General features: G+C 66.2%; 2 protein-coding genes across 6 annotated transcripts in view; both read right to left on the bottom strand.

Annotated features, from left to right (window-relative positions):
* DOK7 (docking protein 7) overlaps nt 1-5,467 on the bottom strand; it is a 31,651-nt gene extending 26,184 nt beyond the window's left edge. For 4 of the 5 annotated variants that reach the window (XM_045056939.1, XM_023253343.2, XM_023253345.2 and 1 more), the window contains exons 1-2: nt 5,307-5,467; nt 5,190-5,235 (exon numbers count right to left, since the gene is read on the bottom strand). In XM_045056939.1, coding sequence (XP_044912874.1) covers nt 5,190-5,235; nt 5,307-5,360 — 100 coding nt within the window. In that variant the 5' untranslated portion in view covers nt 5,361-5,467. The remainder of the gene's footprint in view (nt 1-5,189; nt 5,236-5,306) is intronic. The other variant, XM_023253344.2, reaches the window with a different exon arrangement.
* An 8,037-nt stretch (nt 5,468-13,504) lies between these two features.
* On the bottom strand, nt 13,505-22,246 carry HGFAC (HGF activator). Its single transcript, XM_011281954.4, has 14 exons — nt 21,583-22,246; nt 20,858-21,035; nt 20,609-20,705; nt 20,294-20,373; nt 19,489-19,611; nt 19,274-19,405; nt 19,074-19,184; nt 18,805-18,979; nt 18,515-18,600; nt 17,662-17,917; nt 15,488-15,627; nt 15,050-15,190; nt 14,815-14,963; nt 13,505-13,761 (listed from the first exon to the last, which is right to left on the bottom strand). The coding sequence occupies exons 1-14, from the start codon at nt 21,640-21,642 to the stop codon at nt 13,579-13,581; spliced, it is 1,911 nt and encodes a 636-aa protein (XP_011280256.4). The 5' UTR covers nt 21,643-22,246; the 3' UTR covers nt 13,505-13,578.
* Between the last annotated feature and the right edge of the window lie 1,201 nt (nt 22,247-23,447).

Genomic DNA, 23,447 nt, shown 5'->3' on the forward strand with positions numbered 1-23,447 from the left:
TGAGCAGGTGCCCCCATCCCAGACCTGCGCACCCATGGGACGGGTTTTGGGGGCCCGCGTGTGAGCGCCACACGTGTCCCCAAGCCTGTCCAATCTCCTCGGGGCTGAGCAGCCGCCACCCGTCCCATACGGACACAACCGCGGGCACCCTCGCCCATCCGCCGGGGGCCCATCAGGCCCTGGAAGACGCGTCCACGCCTGACCCCAGAGCGTGGGAGCACCACCTTATTGGTCAAGTTAAGGACCTCCAGGTGAGGTGGTCCCGGGTCGTCCGGGGGAGCCCAGATCTAACCGCGAGCGTCCTCACAAGGCACAGGCCAGAGGACAGACGCAGAGAGGAGGAGGCCACGTGAGGACCGTCGCAGAGTGATGGGGCCGCAGGCGGAGCGCCTCAGCCGCCAGGAGCTGGAAGAGGCGGGCGGGAGCCTCCCCAGGGCCTTCCGCGAGGAACATGGCCCTGCCGACACCTTGATTTTGGACCTCCAGCCCCGGGGACCGTGAGAGAGCGGGTCTCTGCAGCCCAGGAACCTGGGACGTCCTCCAAGTCACTGCTCGCGTTTTCTAAACGTGGACGGAAAGGCCGGGCACGGGCACGGCCACGGCCACGGCCACGGCCACGGCCATGGCCTGGTCTCCGCCGGAGCAGCTCGGGTCCACCCCATGCTCAGTGCTCTGAGCCCCCCAGAAGCTCGGCTGGGACCGTGGGGAGGGGGCTGGGTGGACGCGGTGACTATGCGGCCCATGGGGCCCCGCGACTGCAGCTGCTCCCACCACGTCCCCGCCACTTCCCTGCCACGTCCCTGGGGGCAATGAGTTGGTCTTATTTTTAAAGCCCGCCCCCGGGGGGGGGTGGGAGTGCACCAGAGGAACAGAAATTCTCCCTTCCTGCCCGTGACAAAGCAGGGTTGGCCGGGGTGGGGGGGGCACTGACACTGCCTGCACCCTGCAGACACAGGGTTGAGGAACGCACCCCCCCCCCACGCCAGACAGCCCCACGGGGCACCCCACGGCCACGCCCCTCACGGGAAGCCCAGAGGGACGGGTCCTGTGGTGAGGCCTCTGGGTCAGCGGTTCAGGGAGCACACCGGGCCACCCATTGGAAGGGCCTCTATCCAGCTCCTGTCCACGCGGGCCGGGTGCACCCTGCTCACAGCAGGAGGGCTGAAGGGTCTCTGTGACGTGGCTCCAGGCGCGGGAAACAGAGCCGTCCACGAGCCCGGAAAGGGCGTGGCCCAGGGCAGCGGGCGGCTCCCTGGAGCATGTGGGGCCACCACGGTGAAAGGAGGCAGAGGAGGCAAGGAGGTAAACCAAGGCACCGAGGGCTGACAGGCGCACACACACGTGCACTCAGCCACACAACACACACAGACATCCACGCACGCACACACTTACACGCACACCTCCACGTGACTGCTGTGGCCGCCGGGCCCCTCCCTGTGCACGGCTTCTGGGGTGGGGGGCTGGCTGACCCCGTCCACGACTGTCGACCCACCCCCAGCGCTCAGAGCCCCCGCTTTCCGTCCGCGGGATGGACGCCACCCACCGGGCCCAGGCCAGGTGTTAACACGGCCTCGCCACCTTGCCGGCGAGCTCAGGGTGGCCTGGCAGGGGACCTCAGCACGAGCCTGGGACAGCCCCACAGCATCACTCGGCACTGGGGAGATGGCTCGCCCCTGAGTCTGCCCCTGTCCTCTGGCAACTTCCGCCTTGCCGGGACCCCTCAGAGCCTTCCCACACCTCCCACCCTGCGCCACAGGCTGGTGCGTCTCCCCAGAAGCCCTCGGCCCAGTTCATTGTGCTTGTGAGCAGACAGGGGACCCGGGGGACAGAGCCCAGCCCACATAGAGCTGACACCCAAGAGGGGACAGGGTCAAAGGAGGCCACCGTGGGAAGTACTGTTGAGGGGATGGCAGTGGCTGCGGGGCCCCAACGCGGGGCCGAGACTCTCCCAGAGGGCACAACAAAAACGACTCCCAAGTGATGCAAGGAGCCAGTGCAGCAGCCCTGCAGGGATCAGTGCTGTGCTACAGGGAACAGCCAGTGCAAAGGCCCAGAGGTAGGAACCCAGAGGGCCTGCGGGCAGGAGAGGGAGGGAAGAGTGGCCCACGCCGTCTGCTGGTCGGGAGGGCCTGGTGAGCCCTGGGGGCTGTAGGCAATGGGGGCTCAGCCTGGCTGCACCCGGAGAAGATGCCTGGGGTGAGAGCAGAAGCCTCCAGGCTCCTGCGGCTGGTCAGGCAAGACGTGCTATTGGCCCAGGCTGGCCAGGGTCAGGCTCTGCATTAACCATGATGACAGGCTGAAGGGACCTTCCCCACAGGACTTCTCCGTGGGCAGGAAGAGCAGCCATCACACTGGATTGCGGGGGGGGCAGGGGATGCCCTGGGAGGGGGCTGCGGGGGCGGGGCTTGGGCCACTCCGTCCCGGACACGTGAGCTGGAGAGGCCCATCGGACACCGCACACGCAGGCGGCTGGACGTGGGCGTCTGGAGATGTAAAAATAACTGTGGGGTCATGAGCCCTCAGATGCGCTTGCGGCCAGGGCCGGAGAGCCTCGGGGAGGGCCGGCTGGGGACAGGCAAACCTCCGGGCCTCCAGGCTCAGGGAGAGGCCGGCCCAGAGGGTGGAGACGGAGGTGGACGCCCACGAGACGCGGCAGAAGTGGCTGCTGGATTCAGCCCTCGTGTCACAGTGACCTTGACACGGCGCCTTCAGCACAGCAGCTGGAAGAGCCCAAGGGGACCCCTGCTGAGGGGGCGGCAGCCTGGGGGCAGCTGGGAGCAGCCGGGAATGGGGCCGAAGCCGGGAGGGCCCTCGCTGAGCCTCAGGCCCAGGATGGAGTGTGGGCCCAGCCCGTCTGGGATCCGACCCAGGAAGGAAACAGTTCACGGTGCCGGAGGGGGTGGGGGGCGTGCAGGTCTGCGCGGCTCACAAGGACGGGCCACCCAGAGAGCACAGGCATCAGCGGGGACACGCAGGCTGTCGGCGCTCAGCCCTCCCGCCCGGTGGGCCACACATGCGCCCTCAGCCGGGAGCACGGCGAGAGCCGCATCTGGACTGGTCCAGGTCACACGGTGCGTGCGGGCGGCACTGAGATCTGAGCTCGGGGTTCCCTAACTCCCGGTCCTGAACCCGGGGCTGTGGGGATCCCAGGCCCCTTCTTCGATGTCCCCACGGGGACAGGAAGGCTGGCCACCACTCACACTCTGTCCCGGGGTTGCCTGTCCGGCCTGGGACTGAGCCCATTCCCGGGGGACACAGACCCTCCCCGTCACCAGCACCTGGTGCCTGGCCCACCTCAGAGAAGCTGCCAGCCGCACGGGGCACGTGCCGAGGCCCCGCTCCCGGTGAGTCTGCGTGGCCCCGGGTGTTGCCCACGGCAGCTGGGCTCACAGCCCCCACCAGACTGCCTCTGGCTGGCGATGCAGGGTCCTTGCCATCCAGGACTGCGGGCAGGGATGGGGGTGGGGAGGGCCATCCTGGGTTCAGGGACGCGAGGTGATAGATGCACGGCTCAGAGGGGCGGGAGGGAGCCCACCTTCCATTGCCCCTAATCCCCTCCCACCCTGCCGGGGCTCAGGGGCTCTCCAACGCAAGGCCCCGCCTGGGGTGTCCTGCCCTCTCTCCTCCCACGGCCCCCCTCAAATCCAGAGCTGGCTCCTCTGCGGGAGGCTCCTCCCTCCCCACATCCTGAGGTGCTCTCCACACCGGCCCCGCACTTCCTACCGCTCCTATGCACGTGGGAGAGCCCAGGCAAGGCGCCATGGACACCAAGTCCTACAGACCCAGATTCTGGATGCCGGGGACCCCTGCACACTCCCCGCAGTGCAGAAGGGCCCTCCCTCCTCAGGCAGGCCCACGCCAGGTCCAGCAGGAAGCTCTCTTGGATCCGGAGGTAAAATCCACCCCCAGGGGCTGCAAATCACACCCTCCCACGTGAGAGAGGGAGGAAGGCCACAGAGACCACCTGTGGGGCTGCTCCTCAGGTGGGGCCGTGCAGGCCCCCCCTGCTCCCCCCCACCCCATCCCACCAAGCAAGCTGCCGCCAGCCCCCCACACCCACGAGCCTCTTCGACGTTTCCGAGGGCCTCTGCCCCGCAGCCCTCAGCCTGGGCCTGCCTCTCCATTCCCTGCCTTCCAGGGGCCACTCGGTGTCCCCACCCCTATGCCTCCTCTACGGGGCCTCCCTGGAGCTTCCCCTGGACAAGACCCCCGGGGCACCAGGCACAGGGTCTTTGCATGAAGAACTGACTGGCTCAATGAGCCGTCAGTCAAGCCCAGGACCCCTTGGAGGGGAAGCTGAGGCCCAGGCAGGAAGAGGGTGTCCAGGACCAAAATCAGGCCCTCCTATTGCCACTGTGGGCAGGCGCAGGGCAGGGAAGGGGGAGGGGACCTGGGAGGGGGGACCAGGGAGAGCGCCCACCGCCCACCCCCCACCCCCTTCCAGGGAAATGACGGACACCCAGGCGTCCCGGGAAGACATTCCAGCAGTCCCACATGGGTGAGGCAGCGTGCACTCACACCCCCAGCACCCCACACAGACCCCAGGGTGCTTGGGTCCGCTCCAGGGCACCTGTCTCCCCAGACAGCTGCAGCCACACGGCTCCCGAGCCTCCCGAGGCACAAGAATGAGAAGCCCAAGTTCGGGGCTCTCCGCGCGGGCCTGGCCTTCCCCCCCGCCCCCCACCCCCTCACCCCCAGAGCTGCTCCCCCAGCCAGGGCAGACTTTTCTTTTCTCGGGCACAGAGGCAACACAGTTCCCACCTGGTGGCCCAGCCTCTGCCCACCTGGGGAAGGTGGGAGCGCCCCCGGGTCAGCGCCGCCGGCAGTGTCCACACGGGGTTCCGCGGCACCACTCGCCCCCACCCCCCTCCACAGGGCGCACAGAGCCGGCCCCTCCCCCCGCCCCGGGGCTCCCTGCTGCGTGTTGGGGGAGGGGAGAGCACGCCCGCACCCGCACTCGTGACCCCTCCAGCCTCCGCTGCCCCGCAGGCCCCTCCCGGGGAGGTGCGGGCGCCGGCGGGTCCCGGCGTCGGGCAGGAGCAGGCCGAGGCGGCGGCGCTCTCCGGTTACAGCCCGCGCGGCGCCGCCGGCTATTTCGGGCGAGCTGGCCGCGCTCCGGGCCGGCGCCCGAGGCCGCGGCGCCCCGCGTCAGCCCCGCGCCCCGCGCCCGCGCCCCGCGCCCCGCTCACCTGCCACCGGCGACGGCTTGCGCAGCACCAGCCACCTAGTCTTCCACTGCGGGGACAGAGGGAGCGTAAGCGGCCGCCGCGCCCCGCGCCCGCCCCGCGCCCGCCGCGCGCCCCGACCTTCTTGCCGTCCCGCAGCTTGACCTGGCCCTCCACCAGCGCCGCCTCGGTCATCTTCTGTCATGGTTCCCGCGGCGCCCGCCGCGCCTCTCCCCGCCGCCCCGCGGCCGCCCGGCCCAGGGTCACTTTCAAAATAGCTCCGGGCGGGCCGAGCGCAGGGCGGCGGGGGCGGGCCGGCGGGGGCGGGGCGCGGGCGGGGCGCCGGGCTCCCCCTGCGCCGCCGGCCCCGCGGGGCACCTGCGGCCACCTGCGGCCCCGCCCCCCGGAACCCGGCCGCCTGGGTCGGACGCCGCGCCCCCACCGCCCGGATGGGGGCGCGGGGTGGGGTGGGGGTGGGGGTGGGGGCGGCTTCTCGTCCAAAAGCAGAGGCCACGACCTGGCAACTGGAGACACGTTCACGGGGCGTCTTCCCCCCACCTGGCTTCACCCTCCGGCACCTGCCCCTCCCACCGCCCCAGGGCTGTCACCAGACACCCCTGACAACCCACTGACCTGGGACGACTGGGGCCTAGGAGGCCGCCTCGCCCCCCAGCCCTCCAGCCCCCTCCCTCTCCCAGACAGGGTAGTGGAGGGGGAGTCCATTCAAGTCCCCTGGCGGCATGGACCCCAGTGCAGGTGGGACTGCTGGATTGCTTCGGGGGGAGGGGGACGTCCGGGTCTCTGTGCGTGGTCTCCCCCACACCCGGCTCTACTGCTCCGTGGAAGACCCACCAGGAGCCCCCTTCACAGCAGGAGGTGGGGGGGGGGGGCTCTGAGCTTCTGGATTTTTCCTCCTCCACCCTGCAAACCCTGTCCAGCTGCCCCTGGTTCTTCCAGAGCCCAGGGAGTTTGGGGGGCTCGGCAGGCCTACACTTTGGACATCTGCCCCCATTTCTAAGATGGCTTCCAATGCCCATGCCTCCAGGAGCATCACAGGATGAGGGGGACAGCAGCAGAGGGGACGGGGCAGTGCCCTGGGAAAGCAAGGAAACGCAGAGTGTTCCCAGCCTCAGGGAGTTTATGTCCTGGCAGGGAGGGTGGGGAGGAATAAACACTGTTCGGTTGACTCCAATCGGCACGGGCAGGGAGGCCGGCGTTTGTGGGGCATGCATGCGAGCCTTCGTCCTGTGCAGGCCCTTCGGGCTAGGGCCTCTCACTGAGGGGGATCTAATGTCAGAGCGGTGGGCAGGGGGTCTCATGGCCAGGACTGAGCCGGTCAGCAGAGTCTGTAGCCGAGGGGGGAGCGGCGGGGAGGGCCTGGCAAGCCCTGGTTCGGAGTCCCCACCGAGCAGCGGCCATGCCGGGTGCAGAGAGCCAGGCTCACCCCCTTTGGGCACACGCTCCCGCTGCCCCTGGGGACCTGACAGGGTGGGTCCCCGGTGGGCCACGGGCTCGAACGGGATGCCGGGGTGCCGTCTGGCTGGGGCCCGATGCGCAGCAGGGTCACACCAGGCCCCGAAGCGGCTCTGTTTCTCCCACGTCCCCCGGCTCCCCCACCCCCACATCACCTGTGCAGCCAGCAGCCGCCCTCTGTGGAGCAGTTGCCTAGCCACAGAGCCCCATTCATGCCCCCACACATCTCAGGCCCCCAGGGGCCGGCGTGGGACAGCCGGCGTGGAGCCGGATGGTGGCTGGGGGCTGTGGCCAGCAACACATCCGCCGCCCCAGGCGCCTGGCACTCGGTCATCCCTGCAGGGAGGGGCAGGGCCCTGCTGCATTCCCAAGCGCTGGCCGAGACCCAGGCTCCTGCCCTGCCTGGCAGCTGCACCTGCTCCCGCACCGGCCGGAAAATGCGGGCTGGAGCAGGACAGACAGCCTCCTCCCCTCCACGTGGCCGCCGGGGCTGCAGAAGGGGGGAGAGCTTCCTGCCCGGCTCCTACTCCCAGACTTCGGGCCTCTCTGCTCCTCCGTTCCTGCTGTGGTCCGCATGTTGGTGTCCCCCCAGATTCACGTGTTGAAGATCAAACCCCTGCTCGGTGGGATGGAGCTAGGAGGTCGGGCCTTTGGGACACGATTAGGTCATGAGGGTAGAGCTCCCATGACCCAATTACAGATGGTTCGACTTAGGATTTTTCAACTCCAGGACAGGGGGAAAGCAATCCACATCCCGTAGAAGCTGTACTTCAGATTTTGACTTTGGATCTTTTCCCGGGCTAGCGGTCTGTGAGGCACAGTCTGTAAGGCCCGAGGCCCCTGGCCAGCCGTTCCCGGCCGGCCACCCAGTCACCAGGGGGAACAATCGGTGCACTGACCACCGTCTACACCCACAGAACCCTTTTCGCTTTCAATGAGACACGTGAGATGGTCGACACTGTTATAACACAGACTTTGTGCTGGATGATTTTGCCCCACTGTGGGCTGATGTGAGTGTCCTGGGACAGGCAGGCCAGGCTGAGCCACCACGTTCGCTAGGGAGACGTATTCAGTGCCTTTTGGACTTCTAGTATTTCCACGGCAAGCTCATCGTAAGTTGGGGAAGATCTGTAGTGTCCTTATAGTGTCCTTGTAAGAAGAGACGCAAGGCGATGGTCTCTCCCCGCTGTGTGAGCGCGTAGCAAGAAGGTGGCCCTCCGCAGCCAGGAAGCGGCTCTCGCCAGAACCCGACACTGCCTGTGCCCTCGTCTCAGACTCCTGGCCTCAGCACTGTGAGAAACAGCCCCCTGGCCTGTGGCATTCTGGTACAGCAGTCCAAGGGGACCGAGACAGTTTCTTCAGCTGCTCCAGCCCCGGTTGCCCGGTGAAACTGACTCTGGCCGCTGGAGCAGGAAGGAATTTGCTGGAAGAATGTCAGGCCTCTAGTAGAACCCAGGGGAGGCTGGAGAGCCAGCAGGAGCTTTGGGAGGCAGGGCGGTAGGGAAGCACAGCCACGTTCCTAACACCAGATGCCGCCCCGGCCCAGCACCACCACACAGCTGGACTCACGGCCACGGGGCATGGCTGGCCCCTCCCAAGAACCCCATGGCCGCTAGTGACGTTAATGACGTGTGGTCATCCCTGACTGACCACACGGCCGGGGGTGCTGCTGCTGGACATCACGGCCAGGGACACTGCCACTGCCACTGCCACAGACTTGGGCCACAGGACCTGGCTCCAGACACTGCACCTGCCACTCACTCACCACCCAAATGAACTTTAACCGTCACGTGACCTCTCTGGTCTCCGTTTCCTCTTCTTGCCTCATATTATGATGATGAGCCCCTACGTGAGACTGTGTGTGTGAGGGTCTTTGAAAATGATCATGGGTCCACAAACACACAGCGACGATCGGGACCAGGGCCGGGCTGCCTCATCTGGGATCTCCAGGGGCTCGGAACCACCTGACAGGGGCAAACACCGTGCCCTGTGTCTACCCGCCCCTTGCGGATAGGTGGGGCTGTACGAAGGGGTCCTGGCCAGTGGAGTCTGGGCAGAAGAGATGAGCCCCACTTCCAGGCCCAGCCGAGGGCACCTGGCACCATCTCCCACACTTTACATTCACCCCACAATGAGGGGGTGTGTCATGGCTGAATCATGCCCCCCAAAACACTTGGGTTGAAGCCCGAACCCCCCACGTGGCTGTATTTGGAGATACGGTCTTTATGGAAGCAGTTAAGGTTAAATGAGATCATAAGGGTGGGGTCCCAGTCCCACAGGACTGTGGCCTTCCCAGCAGAGGGAGAGACACAGCAATGTCCCCTCTCTCAGAGCACACGCGGAGCGGGAAGGTGGCCTCTGCAGCCTGGAAGGGAGGCCTCGCTAGAAACCGGTCCTGACGGACCTTGATCTAGGACTTCAGCCTCCAGAACTGTGAGAAGTAAGTTCCTGTTGTCTAAGCCCTACCTAGCTGGTGGCAGTCTGAGCTGGGACAGACAATGTGGGAGATCGTTTGAACAAATGGCTGCAGTGACTCCTCCCGCCACACCCGCACCCTGGAAGTGTGACCCTATACGTCCTCCCACTGAGGTTGGAATCCCTCTGTCCACCTGGAATATGGCTGGCTTGGACGAATGAAGCACAATGGAAATGCTCACATCCGCTCCTCTTTCTTTTGGAGCCCAGCCTCCACCACGCGAACAAGTCCAGGCTGACCCACTGGATGAGGAGCGACATGTGGCCTAGTCACCCCATGGCAGGAGCCAACAGCCAGCTGACTCCCAGAAGCAGAATAGCCCAAGACTCACTGATGCCTCCAGCTGTGAGACTGAGGGAGCCCCCGCCCAGAGAACCGGCCAGCCCCGCCCATGCCAGGTTGCCAGCCCCGCCCAGAGAACCAGCCAGCCCCGCCCACACTAACCCCACCCAGAGAACCACCCAGCCCCGCCCAGAAAACTGGTCAGCCCCACCCAGAGAACCGGCCAGCTCCGCCCGCACCAACCCCGCCCAGACAGCCACCCAGCCCCTCCCAGAAAACTGGTCAGCCCCACCCAGAGAACCGGCCAGCCCCGCCCATGCCAGGTTGCCAGCCCCGCCCAGAGAACCAGCCAGCTCTGCCCACACTAACCCCACCCAGAGAACCACCCAGCCCCTCCCAGAAAACTGGTCAGCCCCTTCCAGAAAACTGGTCAGCCCCACCCAGAGAACGGGCCAGCCCCGCCCACGCCAGGTGGCCAGCCCCGCCCACGCCAAGTGGCCAGTCCCGCCCAGAGAACCAGCTAGCTCCGCCCTCACCAGCCCCGCCCAGAGAACCAGCCAGCCCCTCCTAGAAAACTGGTCAGCCCCGCCCAGAGTACCGGCCAGCCACGCCCACGCCAAGTTACCAGCCCACAGAATGGTGAGCTCAGTACATGACTGTCGGATCAGGACCCTGAGTTTCGAGGTCAGTGGTGACACAGAAAAAGTGTCTGGGGTGGACTCCAAGCCTCACCGGACACCGGAAGCTCCAGATACAAGGAGGCTGGATCCCTGAGTCACCACCCAGGCAGGGTGCCAGCCACCTTCAAGCTGAGTGAGGTTCCAACAGACAGCAAGCAAGGTAGGAGACAGGGAGGAGCCCCACGTCGGAGAGAAGGGCGTCCTAAAAGCCACCAGAGGACGGAGGGTCCTTATGAAAGAACAATTGATGTAAAGCACATTTCTCGACCGCAGCGCGGGAGGCCAGGAGGTGGCTGACACAAAGTCAGGGCTCTGGTCCGTCTGAGATTAAGTGACGGGGGACACCATCAGCAACTCCACGGCAACAAATGTGACCATTTAGACAGACAAATTCATAAAAGTGCGGCCTCCTGTAACTGGTGCAAGAAAAAACAGAATCCTCAGTGCAGCAACTACTGACATACTGAACCAGTAGTAAAGAAAACTCTGGGGATTTTATGCAGGATTCTACCAGACTTTCAAAGATAGATCGTTCCAGAGTCCTCCAGGGAACGATGAAAGAAGGGATACTCCTGAAGTCATTGTGTGAGTCAAGGAGTGTAAGAAAGGCCGATCTCACTCAGAAGCATAATGAAGTCCTAAAAAAAAAAAAATGGGAGTAAATCCCAAAAAGCTTGTAAAAAGTAAGGCAGCATGGATCAGCCAGGGTCCCAACAGGCTGGCACAGCATTAGGATAATCGGACAGGTGGTGTTGGAGGGGAGCCACCAAGGGGAACTCGGTGGCCCAGGGCTGGACGGGGGTGGGGTGGGGTCGATACCGCCTCTAGGCCAGAGGAAGAGGTCACCGATCCACGAAGGCGAAGGCGACGGTCATTCCCAGCTTTGAAAGGAGTGGTGACCTTCAGTCAAGGGGTCTGGGTGTGTCTGTCCTCTAGGGTCCCAGGACAAGGTGCCAGAGGCAGGGCTGAAACAGCAGAAATCAATGGTCTCACAATTCTGGAGCCCAGAGTCCAAGATCCAGATAATCGTCAGGGCTGGTTCCTTCTGGGGCTGTGAAGGAGGGCCTGCCCCAAGCCTCTGCCCTCGGTCTGTCGAAGGCCACCTTCCACTGTGGCACTTCTGTGTGTGTGTGTGTGTGTGTGTCCACGTTTCCCCTCCTTCTAGGGGCACAGTCATACTGGATCAGGGCCCACCCTGGTGACCTCATTTCTGATTGATCACCTCTGTAAAGACCCTCCCTCCAAATAAGATCACATTCTGAGGTCCTGGGGGTTAGGACTTCAACATATGAATGTTAGGAGGACACAGTTCAACTTATAACATCAAGGTGGCCCCAAAAGGAGGGAGCCAGGGAAATCGATGCTGGCTCGCTCTGACTCAGCACAGTGCCCTCCAGGAATGCAAAGTCGGCTTCGTGCTAGACAGTCTATAATCGAGAGCCACCTCTGTAACAGATCCAGGCCAACACCCACAGGGAAGAAGGGGCGGGGGGTTATGGTGGGGCGGAGCCAAGCACAGGCTGCCGGAGGCCCCACATTCCCCACGCTTGGAGCTCCTGTGGCCACGGCAACCAGACGCCGCGGCCCTGGGCTGGGACCAACACGTGGGGGCTTCAGCAGGGCGCTTCGGCCAGCTGGAGGGGCCGTGGGGAGAGGGACCAGGGCTCAGGACCGGGCTCTCTTCTCTGGTCTTGCTTGGAGCGGTGCGTGCCCATCGTGATGTGTCTGATCCGGTCATGACAACCCAGTCCCCTGCCGTCCCAGCCTCCTCTGCAGCTACGTGTGCCCTTGGGGCCCCACTTGGGCAAATGAGAGCTTAGTGTGAAAAGTCTCAGGGAAGGGGGCTCTGGGGCATCTTCCTCTCTCGGTACGGGAACGGATCGCTGGCAAACCAATGTCAGCAAGAGGCCGAGCGCCGGACCGGGTCACAGGAGGAAGACAAAGCTGCCTTTGTTCCCGCTGTATCCGCCTAGCCGCGGGACGTGGTCCCGACACAGGCTAGGAGCAGAGGCGGCTGGCAAAGCCCGTGTCCTCTGCACCCACGTGCACGTGAGGACGGGAACAACTGGGGCAGGACCCGACTAGCCTGGCCTCTCAGGAGCAGCCTCCACGAGTAACCTGAGCTCCACCGAGTGAAAGGGCGAGGGGTGGCCTGGGAGAGAACATTCTAGAAGCAGTGGGAACAGCATGAGTGAGGGCTCCGGTCAGTTGCATGGACAGAGGGAGACCAGAGTGGCCAGAGCACAGACTGGGGGGCGGGGCGGGGACCGAAGAGGGGCGGGAGGTAGGTCGGGTCAGGCCACAGGGATTAGGGGAGGTTCCGAGGTAGGAGCGCAGTGACATTCAGAAAGCCCGGGCCTGTCACTTCAAAGAGAGGTGGTGAGACGTGGTCCAAGGCGGGGGCTGTGGAGACGACAGGGGAGGAAGAGGCTTTGGGGGTCGAGGAGCAGGAGAGGTGGGTGGGGACTGCGTGGAGGACCGTGTGGAGGCACTGAATGTGGGGCCATCCCCCGGCCTCTCCCCGAGACCAGGGCCCCCGGCTCCCTGAGGCACGCGCCGCTGGGCACCAGGGCTATGGCGGCAGCTCCCCTCTGTCCTGCCCCCACACCCAGGTCTCTCCCCCTGGCCACAGAGGTCTTTGCGTGTCCACCCTGCCGAAGCCCCGTCAGGGACCCCAGGGCACACCCCGTACCTCACTGCAGCCCACAGCAGCCCCCCATCCCTGCCTCCTCTGGTCTCTAACCACACTTCCTTATTTTGATTCAGACAAGCCATGTCCCCTGCCTCAGGACCTTTGCAGCTGCTGCTCTCTCTCTCTCTGCCTGGAATCCTGGGCTCTTCCCAGCATCTGTGAATCCTTCCCCAAGGTGTCCTGGCCAGCTGCTGCAGGAGCTTGGCTCCTGGAGGTAACTAGCAGTAGTGGCCCACTGCCCTGGACGCCCTTGGCGGTCTCTGGGCCTGCTGGTCTCCCTCAGAGGGAGTCCCTGGCCTTCCCCCTGGGGACAGCTGCAGTCAGGTTGCCCTCTTGAAGGAAAATGAGGGCCAGCAGCCATTTCAAATGAACCTGTCGTAAGTCTTAAGGTCCCATGCACTATTTGGCTTGGACTCCGCCCTGGGACAGTGCGGGGTGCCTGGGCCCCAGCCCTACCTGCCTGGGGGTGGCCTGAGTGGGGTGGCTAGAGACAGCTCGGGCTCTGGACAGGCTCCAGACTAAGTCCCCTGCCCTGACCACCCCCCCCCACCCAGGTCTTGGGGCCAGACCCCTCCTGGGGGGTTGCAGGCTCCCTTCTCCACTGAGCAAAGGAAGGTGGGGCCCTGGCTCCGGGAGCCCTGGCCCTCAGCCACGCCATCTACAGACGTGGGCCGGGGGTCAAGGCCCGGGACGGAGGGCTGAGCCGGGGGCAGAGGCACGGACAGCGTGGGCCAGGTTCGCGGAGACATCTTTATTGCAGGAGTTTGGGAACGGTGAGAGGCGGGACGCCCACGCCAGGGGTGGGGTGCCTCAGGAGGGATCCGCAGGCCGCTTAGGGGGCCGGATCCGGTCGTTGATCCAGTCCACGTACTTGGCCACACGGGTGTAGACGCCAGGTTTGTTAAGCCTCCCACAGCCGTCGCCCCAGCTGATGATGCCGTACAGGTAGGCCAGGCCGTTCTTCTCACAGGCCAGGGGCCCGCCTGAGTCCCCCTGCAGCAGAGGCAGGCCGGCTCAGCCCCTCAGCAGCACAGAGGTGCTCCCGCTCCCGCCTCCCGAGCCCCAGCCCGAGAATGTCTCCAGAGGAGCCTGTGGTGAGGACTCCCAGGAGCTCCCGATGCAGACTTGCTGCCGCGTGGGGGACAGAAGACAAGGGTGTTTCAGGTGGAGCACTGTCCCCCCTCCCCCAGCCTCCTAGACACGAGGTCACCGGGTTCCAGGGCCGCTGTGACCGCACCCGTGCCATGGATCCCTCTCAGCCCCACGACCAGCAGTGAGCTCCTCAATCGGGCTCCCGAGCCGGCCCGCCAGCACGCGCACTGCACGGACCAGGCGGCGCGGGGGGGGGGGTCCCCGTGTTCTGGCTCAGGCTCAGTCCACCCCTTGAAATGCCCTCCCAGCCACCTGGCAGACTCCTATTCAGTCCTCCAAATATGTGCAAATGCCCCCTCGTGCAGAAACCCATCCTGACTTCCCCCAAAGGTGCTCGTCCGATCATGTGGGCCAGTGTCAAGGCCCCCCCCCACCCTGCCGCTTCTGAGCTGTGTGACCTGGGAAGAGTGACAGGACCTCTCTGAGCCTCAGTTTGTCCATCTATAAAATGGCAAATAAAGCTGTTCCTCCGTCTCGGGGTTGACGTGTAGCCTAAACAAGACAGTGCTCGTGGAGCCCTCGATAAATCAGCTCTGGGGACGGGCTGATCGACTGAGCCCACTTGGAGGAACTCTGGACGAAAAGGGACTTGGCCTTTAGTGTCACGTGCCCACCTGTGGCTGGGCGACTGGGACATGTCCAGGCTTTGAGACCCTGCCCCTCCCTGGGCCTCAGCCTCCCCATCATGTGAGAGGGGCTCCTCCCCGCCGGCTGGGACAGGGACAGCCTCCAGAAGTAATGGACGCCCAGCCTGGGGGTGCGGGCCACTGACTGGGAGGGGCACTCTCTGCCGGGCTCCCCTGCTGGCTCTTCAAGTCAAGGTCCCTTTCGGCTCTGAGCTCCCCCCACCCCACCCAGGGCGGGGGGCCGGCATCCTTGAGAGCCCTGGCTCACCTGGCAGGCGTCAGACTTGCAGTCGAAGTAGCCAGCGCACAGCATGTGGGGGCTGATGTCGGCCCCATACACCTCGGGGCTGCTGCACTTGTGGTCTGCCACCAGGGGGACCAGCGCCTCCCGCAGGGAGCTGGAGTAGCCACTCACGTCTGCAGACAGGTGCCCTTAGGCTGGGTGAGGCTTGCCGGGGGTGGGCCGCCACACCCCTGGCCACGATGCTCCCACCCCCACTCACTCTCATCCTGGTGGCCCCAGCCGGCGATCTGGCACTTGTGTCCGACGGGGAAGGGGCTGCTGGGCTCAGGCAGGCAGATGGGCTGGACAAACTGGGAGCGGACGGCACAGCGGTCCCCCTTCTTCTTCAGCCGGATCAGGACTGGGCAGGAGAGGGACCAGAGGTCAGCCTGGGACAAGGGGGGGCCCTGCCGGACAGAGGGTGGTGCCAGAGACGGAGGGGCTGTGCGCTGGGAGACCCGGGTCCTCCTCCCACCAGGCCAAGGCCACTCTGCCGTCCCGGGCACCCTCGCTGCCCTGCACCCGACTCCCCTCCCCTCCCCCCTCCTTTCCCTCTCCCTCTCTCCATGCCCCTCTCCCCAGGTCGGCCTTGTGCCTACCCCTGCCCCTCTCCTGGCTCTGGCCTGTTGCACCCCAACGAGCCCCAAGCCTCACTTACCCAGGTCATGGTCACTGGGGTTGAACACTGAGTACATGGGGTAAGGGATGTACTTCTCGATGCCAAATGTCTGCGTTACGTCTGTTGTCTGGTTGAAGAAGTGTTGGCCTAGGACCACTAAGACACTTTCCCTGCGGGGGCTGTGCGACACGGCTGGTGACAGCAGGACCCGGGTCCTCCCCTCAGGCCCCGGAGGTTGGCTCTCCCCATGACCCATGATGGCTCAAGCGTCCTGGAGATCCAGGACTGTGCAGGCCCCCTGCAGCCCTTGGGGGGCTGAGCAGGGGCAGGAGAGGGCTGGGCTCTGGCCACACACACACACACACACACACACAAAACCTTTAGTAATTCTGGGGACCTCATGCAGACGGGGGCATGGGGGCCGTGCTGATCGGGGCCTGAGTGGGTGGAGACCCCAGCCCTGCCTGGTAGCCCTGACCCAGCTTCTATCTAGCCTGTGGGGACCCCCAGATACAGCCCCTCACTCCTGCTGGGCACAGCCCTGGGCCCCCATGGTCAGCTTCTCGGTCCCCTCTCTGGGCCTCTGTTTTCCCATCTCCTGTGGAAGCGGTTAGCTCTCATGCTGGCTTGGCCCTCCTGCCTTGGACTCCAGCTCCAGGCCACTGTGGGACCTTGGCCACTAGGCTGTCCCAGGCCGTAGGCCCTTCTGGAAGACGGGCTCCTGTGCCATGGGCAGCCAGCCAGATGCTCAGCACACAGTAGGGCTGGGTGCCTGGCCTCTGGACAAGGCCATCAACCCAATCCAGGGCCAGAGCTGGCCATTCTTGGGTCTTGCTCAGGTGGGCTCTCAGGGTGGATGGCCAGTGAACTGAGGGCTTGGAGCCCCCAGGCCTCCAGGGACAGGAGGAGGACCGGGCTGGCCCAAGTGCAGGGCAGGGAGGAGCGGGCTGTCTGCCAGCTCTGGGTGCCAGGTTCTGCCCTTTGCTAAAGGAGCATGCCCCTCCTGAGGGGCACCTGGGAGTCCGGGAACCCCCCTCTAACACCCCTGTCTACCTCACTGCCCCTGCCTGGCCCCTCCCCAGCCCTGCCATGGATGGGAGGAGTGGGCCCCTGCTCTCCTGCCCCAGCCTTTTTTTTTTTTTTTTTTTTTTTAACATTAATCATATTGCTGAGAGACAGAGCACGAGCGAGGGAGGTGCAGAGAGAGAGGAAGACACAGAATCCGGACCAGGCTCTAGGATCTGAGCTGTCAGCATAGAGCCCCACACGGGCTCGAAACCCACAAACCATGAGGTCCTGACCTGAGCAGAAGCAGGAGGCTCAACCCCCTGCCCCAGCCTCTTGAACCCTCGCCTGACTTGAGCCCACTGCCCCCCACCCGTGCCATGGTCCCTGGCTGACTGAGGGGGGCTCAGTGCCAGACTCTCACGCTGACAAACCCCGCAGACCTCCCGCAGCCCCTAATCCCCGGGATGCCACCGTCAGGCCCATCCCCTCCCACTGGCCTCCCCCCAGGGGGGAGCCTCCCAGTCTGGACCCCCAGATGGGGAACCTTGTCCCCATCACAGCGGGTGGAAGCTGGGGAGGGGCTGGTCTTTCCCGCTCCTCCGGCGTGTGTGCCGGTGGGCCCCACGCCCTGGACCCCCACTGCCCCAGCCCGCCTGCAGGCTCACTGAGTGGGCGAGGCCTCCGCGGCTCGGAGGGAGGCGGGGTGGGCGGGGTCTGGGTCGGAGAGGGGCGGGATCTTCACAGAGGACGGCCCCGCCCACCGCCCTCTCGGCACCGGGCCACTCCTCCGAGAGCCGCCCCGCCCCACCCGCGACTCAGGACTGCCGGGGCTCCCCGGGGCGCAGGGGTGGTGGGGCTGGTCTCTGCAGCTTCCAAGCCCTGCACCGGGCTGATTGCCGAGTCCCTCCTGGGTCAGTGGGGCGACGGTCAGATGAGGGGCCGGACGTGGGGGTTACACGGGCAGGTGGGGAAACGTGGGGGCACTTGAGCGACGGGCGGCGTCAAGTGGGTGAGGACAGGCAGACGGGTAGGTGGGAGGATGGGGGGTGAAGGGTGGACGGGCACATGGGCGGCAGCTGGCGAGCCCAGAGGTGCGGATGGACGGTGGCGGGGCGGCCGGGAGGGCGGAGTGTAGGTGGCGGGAGGGGGACCGGTGGATGGGATGAAGCATGGAGGGGGGGGGGGTCCTGGCCAGAGGCGCCCACCTGTTGGAGAAGCAGTGGGCCGCAGACACCACCCAGCAGGTGTGGACAAGACTCCCCGCGCAGAAGTCGTTCCCGATGTAGATGGCGGCCAGCCAGGGGTGGGAGCCGGGCAGTGAGGACGAGCCACCAATGATGCGTGGCCGGAGGAAACTCCTTTTCTTGTGCCTCTGGCCACAGGTCTGGTGTCCCGCGGAGGCAGGCTCAGGCTGGCTCCGCAGGACCTCGGCGGGTAGGGGGTTAATTCTGGTCAGGGATTCTGGGAGCACAGGTCACTGGGTCGCACACCCCGGGCCAGAATGGGTCCCGGCTGCCCCATCCTCAGGCCCCCAGGCGGTTCCCCCCGCCTCCCAGCCCACCCCAGGCAGCTCATCGGGAAGAGGGTCCAGGGCTCAGCCCAGCTCTGCCCTCGCAGGCGCCCAGCTTTCCTCCTCTGCAGGAAGGGGAAATGACACCCAATCACAGGGTTTTGTGGGAACCAAGGTGGGAGGGAACCTGGCAGGTGTTCCTGTCCCTCCCAGCAGCCTGGGACCTGGGAGCCCAGGAGGGTCAGACGGCCCTGGGGCACGGGGCCCCCTGCCCACTCCCAGGGGTGCCCGCTGGACCCCCTGCCCACACTATGCACCCCTGCTCGGCACTTCCCTGTCTCTGGGGGCCGTCGGGGGCCCCGTTGAGGCTGAGTGGGAGCCACCCCAGGGGACCTGCTCTGACCCCTGGCCGCATGACCTTGGCTGCGCCCTGCTCCAGTGAGCCTCAGTGTCCCCATCTGCCAGACGGGGCAGTGGTCCTCCAAAGAGGGGAGGCCAGGCGCGGGAGGGGAGCAGGGAGGCCCACGGGGGTCTCCACCCTCGCGCACCGCAGGCATCCAGGCGGCAGTACTCCCAGGAGAGCGCGCTGTCCTTCACCACGTAGCACCAGGGCCTCTGGTCCTTGTCTGGGTTTCTGGCGCGTGGAGAGGCGGGTGGGCGGGCGGTGAGGGGGGTGGGAGGACCCGGCAGGGTGGGGCCCCCGATGCCCCCTCCGCAGCAGCGTTCTGCTTGGGGGTGGACATTGTGGCCCTGGGCCCCGTGGGCCTGACCTCTGCCCCAGGACAGACCCCACCCACGTCGCATGAGGTGGTGGGGGGTGGGGCAGGCCAGTGCTGACCGGCAGTAGGCGTGGGGGCCCAGGCCGAGCAGGGCCGCGGCGCCCACCGAGTCCACATGCAGCTCCTGGTACAGCAGGTCGGAGTTCCAGGCCAGGCAGCTGAGACCCGAGGCCGCCGTGCCGGCCACGCCTCGGTACTCGGCACCGCTCCCCTCGAAGCAGTGCTGGCTGGGCACTGTGGGCAGCACGGTGGGCGATGAGCCCGGGGCCCCAGGCCGCGTCACCTCGACGCCGGCCCCGGGGCGCAGGCCACAGGCGGACGCACTCACCGATGTTGCAGAGCCGCCCAGCGTGGCCCGGGGGGCAGGCGCATACGGTGGTCCCGGTGGCCACGATCAGGTGGCAGGTGCCCCCGTTCAGGCACGGGCTGCTCAGGCAAGCTGGGGGGAGGGCTCAGAAGCTAGGCCTCAGGCCTTGAGGACTCTGTCGCTGGGGGACCCGGCGAGCCCCGCCCCCTGCCGTGGCCTACCTGTGTGGCGGGTGCCCTCGCAGCGGATCTGGCCCCCCGCACACTCACACTGCTCCACTCGGCCCTGGCTCACTCGGGCCCAGCGATCGCCCGCCTCCAAGTGCTCATAGCGCGTCTCATCGAAGCATCTCTCTGGGGGTTGCAGAGTGCCCTGCACCCCACTGCACCCGGGCGGCCACCCTCCCACCGCCAGAAGCCCCGGTGGCCCTGCTCACCTGTGCCACAGTTCTTGCCTGTGAAAGCCATGGGGCAGGTGCAGTGGTAGGACTCGGGGTCCTGGGTGTTGGAGCATGAGCCCCCGTTGAGGCACGGGCCAGAGGCACAGGGATCCAGGGCAGCTGGGGGGACGGGGGGAGGTGTAGGGGGCAGGTGTACCCCAAACCCTGTGACCCTCTCTGTTTGCCAAGGACTGCGGGGCCTTCATCGGACCCACCACCTTAAAGGTGCCCCTTCTGGGTTCCTTGGGTGCCCTTGTCCCGGGAAGGGGCGTAGACCTTCCCCCGTCTCCCAGCACCCCTGCCCAGCACTCAGACCCTGGGCAAGCGGGCCTCTGGCCCTGTACCGGTGTCCCGTCAGACAGCACCGTCCCCACCTGTGTGCCCTGGGACCCTTGTGCCCCCGTCGACCCTATGGGCCCTCCTTTCTGTCCAGGACTCGGACTGTGCGGCCGCATGGTCCAGCCACACCACCAGGGGGCGCCTTGGTCCCAGCAATGACTGAGGCAGCACCGTGGCTCCGAGAAGGCAGGGTCCTGTCTGGGAGGGGTCCCACCTTCCGCACTCCTGCAGGCCCCTGGGCTGATGACTCCTCTGTCCTCTCCCAGCCCCCCAGGGCTGCAGCGGGGTCAACCCCAAAGTCCCCTCACGTACTCCAAGCAAGCCCCCAGTTCCAGGTCAGCTCTGTCCCCTTGGCCCCTGCCCCATCGGCACGTTGCCCTAATAATGCTCCCCTGTGCTCACCGCCCCCAGCCCCCTCCTAGTCTGGGCTCGGGACCCCCCACCCCGTTCCCTGGGCACCCACCTGGGCCCTCCCTGGGCGCTGAGGCCTGCGCACAGTAGCCCCAGGCCCTGTCGCGGTCATAGTTGTGAGTGGTGGCACACCTGGGGGAGAGGAGGCACCTGGGTCCCCCGGGCCGGGGACCAGCCCACCCCAGTGTGATGCCCACAGGGTGGCCCCTCTGACCGCCCTAGGGCTCGGTCCCTACACCTGCTGTGGGCCAGGCTGTCTGGGGGCGGGGTGTGGAGGGCGGGAGGGTCTCCGGATTGGACAAGGGGCCGTGGGGACCGGGAGGAGGGGGGTCTGTGCATGCGGGCCTTGTCCCCAGCGGCGACCCACCACTTCCTGTGGGCGCTCCCCTCCGAGGTGCAGGTGTGCAGCATACGGCCACCGTAGCGGAAGGGGAAACTACAGGGCTGCCCGTCCTCTGTGAGCACTGCAGGGGGAGGCGAGAGGGGTCGAGGGGCTCCCGTGCTGGGCACCTCCCGACCCCACACCGCACACCCCACTCTCCAGCAGTCCCCTGCGCGCCTCCCAGCCCGCCCATCCAGGTGCAGCCTCCCACCTCCGGGAGGTCTCCTGACCCACCTGGGCTCCCAGGGCTGCTGCTGGAGGGAGCCCTGGGCGGGGGGCTCAGCCCCCTACCATGGGGTCCCTGTGTCTCTGGAGCACTCGTGGCCAGGGTCACAGGGGTCACCGAGGTTACGGGGTTCGTGGGGGTCCCCGGGGTCACTGTGGCGTTAGGTTCTGGGGGTTCTGTAAGGTTCTGGGAAGGGCAAAGAGGGCTGAGATCGCGTCGGTGTGGGATGGGCGCCCCTCACACTCAGGCCCCGCCGGCTGGGCTGGTCGCAGTCCCCGGCCTGGTTTCCATATGGCGGCTCTCAAGTTTTAGGGGAGAAACCAAGGGGACACTGGCCGTCCTGGGTTCCTCAGCCCGGCCCCATCCCCTTCCCTCCTGCCGAGCCCACAGGGTTAGACAGGGCGGGCTCGGCATCTGCCCAGGCTGGGGCACCCCTGCCTTCTGTCCTGGGGGATTAAAGAGCAGCCGTGAGGCCCTGAGAGGTCCCACACCCAGTCCCCAAACAGTGGGACCCAAAGACAAGGCAGTGGCCCTGATGCCCCCGGGCGGGGGCCCAGCAGGTCAGATCCCCAGGCCCCCAGGCCCCCTAGGCCAGCCAGCATGCCACCTCACCCGCCGAAGGCCAGCTTTCACCAAGTTGGAGCCCTCCCACGTTCCACAGCCCACCCCGGCCCCAGGACCCAGGGTGGGCACAGGGAGGCCACGGCCACCGTGCCACGGGCTCAGCGCTCACCCTGCCAGCCTGGGGCTGGGCCCCGCAGGGCACCAGCAGCAGCAGCAGGAGCAGGGCCATTCCGGGCAGGGGGCAAAGGCTGGGAACCCAGGCCCAGCGCCCCGTGGCTCCCGAGCTGGCGTGAGGGGCAGCAGGAGGCGGAAACAGAGCGGCCAGGGCAGGTGGGGGGTCAAGGCCACCTGGCAATGATTAACCTGGCTGCCTCCAGTGCCGGCCCCACATGGTCCTCGTGTCTGCTGCCCCGTTCTCCCCACCCAGTCCAGCTGTCCCTCTGGCATCAGCCACGCTAGTCCTGGACCTGACAATATCCTCAGACCCCTCAGACACACAGCCAGTGGGGACCTGAACTCCTGGCCCCAGCATCTGGTCCCCAGCATCCGGTCCCCGCCTCTCCGCAGGGCTGGTTGCGGTCTGTTAGTGAACTATCGATAACCAGAGTGGCCTCGAGTGCTGAGCCTCCCAGGCCTGGGGGGCGGGTGCTAGCCCAGAGGAGGGTGTGTGCGCTGGGCTGAGTGTTGCAGGCAATGAGCCCAGGACAGGGGCCCCTGCTGTCCCCAGCACTCCAGCTTGGCCCCTCCCCCCAGGATAAGCCTGGGGTGGGGGCTCTCACGGGAGTAGAGCTGGGGAGGCGGGCAGCACCGGAGCCGGCAGTCCCCCGGCCCTAACTCTGCAAGCTGCCGGGAATGTCTCCTTCCCCGCCTGGCCTGGACCCCCGGGGCACCTCCTCCAGGAAGCCTTCCCACCCCTGGACTCCCTGAGCCCTGGGCTTCCCCTTCACAGCTTAGCTGATGTGACGCTGTCTCCATTTGTGTCTGGGTCTGCCCCCACCCCATCCTGAGCTCTGGCTGGGGCCAGCTATCTCTGGGTGGCTCAGGTCTCCCGAAGAGCCCCAGCCAGGCACCCAGGGCCCCCCAAGGCCACAGAGACATGGCCTAGGATCCTGCCCAGGTCTGCATGCACCTCGCGCTCTCCATCTGGGACCTGGGGCGGGCTGCCCCCTGGACACCACGGTAGTAGGTCCTCCCCACCCCTACGAGTCCCAGAACGCGTGACTGGAGGGCGCCAGGCAGAGCCACCCGGGTTCCCTGTAGATTAGCTCAGTGGCCCACATGGGGAGGAGGCGAGGGCCAGCCCTCACTTTGGCCTAGGGATCAGCTGGGCACTGTGGCCACCTCGCTGTGCGCCCCCAGACCACTCTCTCTCTGGGCCCCATTTTGCCATCTGCACAAAAGGAGGGAGAGTGGAAACTGAGTGTGCACCCAGCCTGGTGCATGGTGGGTGTGGGGTTCAGGGGGTGGGGGGAGCGTGGTGGGTGCTGGGGGGAGGGGAGCATGGTGGGTGCAGGGGTGGGGGAGTGTGGTGGGTGCGGGGGTTCAGGGGGGCATGGGGAGCATGGTGGGTGCCTGGGGGGGAGGGGAGAGGGGTGAGTGTTGGGGGGTGGGGGGACCTGGTGGGTGCTGGGCCCTGCTCTCCCTTCTGACCCCTCCCAAGGCCCCATCCAGAGCACTGCTCGCTGGGCGCTGCCCCCTACAAGCATCTGGAACCACCCCGGGGGCCTTGCTGAGTACTGGTGAGTTGGGCTCCTCCCAGCAACCCTGGAGGGAGGGGTGCCAGGCCCCTCAGCTGCTCCATGTTGGGGTTCCACTGAGGCAACCTGGGCCGATGACTGTCTCTACCTGCTTCAGCCAGCACCATACAGTGGCCCTGCCCGATGGCCTGGCCTGCCCACCCCCCCCCCCCCCCATGAGGCTCAAGCCACTCTGTAGCCAAACTCACCACGGCCTCGGGCCAGCTGCGCCCAGGCCTTCCGGGCAGTCAGGTTTCCTCTCGGCTGTTCCTCCGCAGACGGCCCCACCAGACCACCC

Source organism: Felis catus, chromosome B1 (genome assembly GCF_018350175.1).
Source record: "Felis catus isolate Fca126 chromosome B1, F.catus_Fca126_mat1.0, whole genome shotgun sequence".
In the NCBI taxonomy this organism is placed as follows: Eukaryota; Metazoa; Chordata; class Mammalia; order Carnivora; family Felidae; genus Felis; species Felis catus.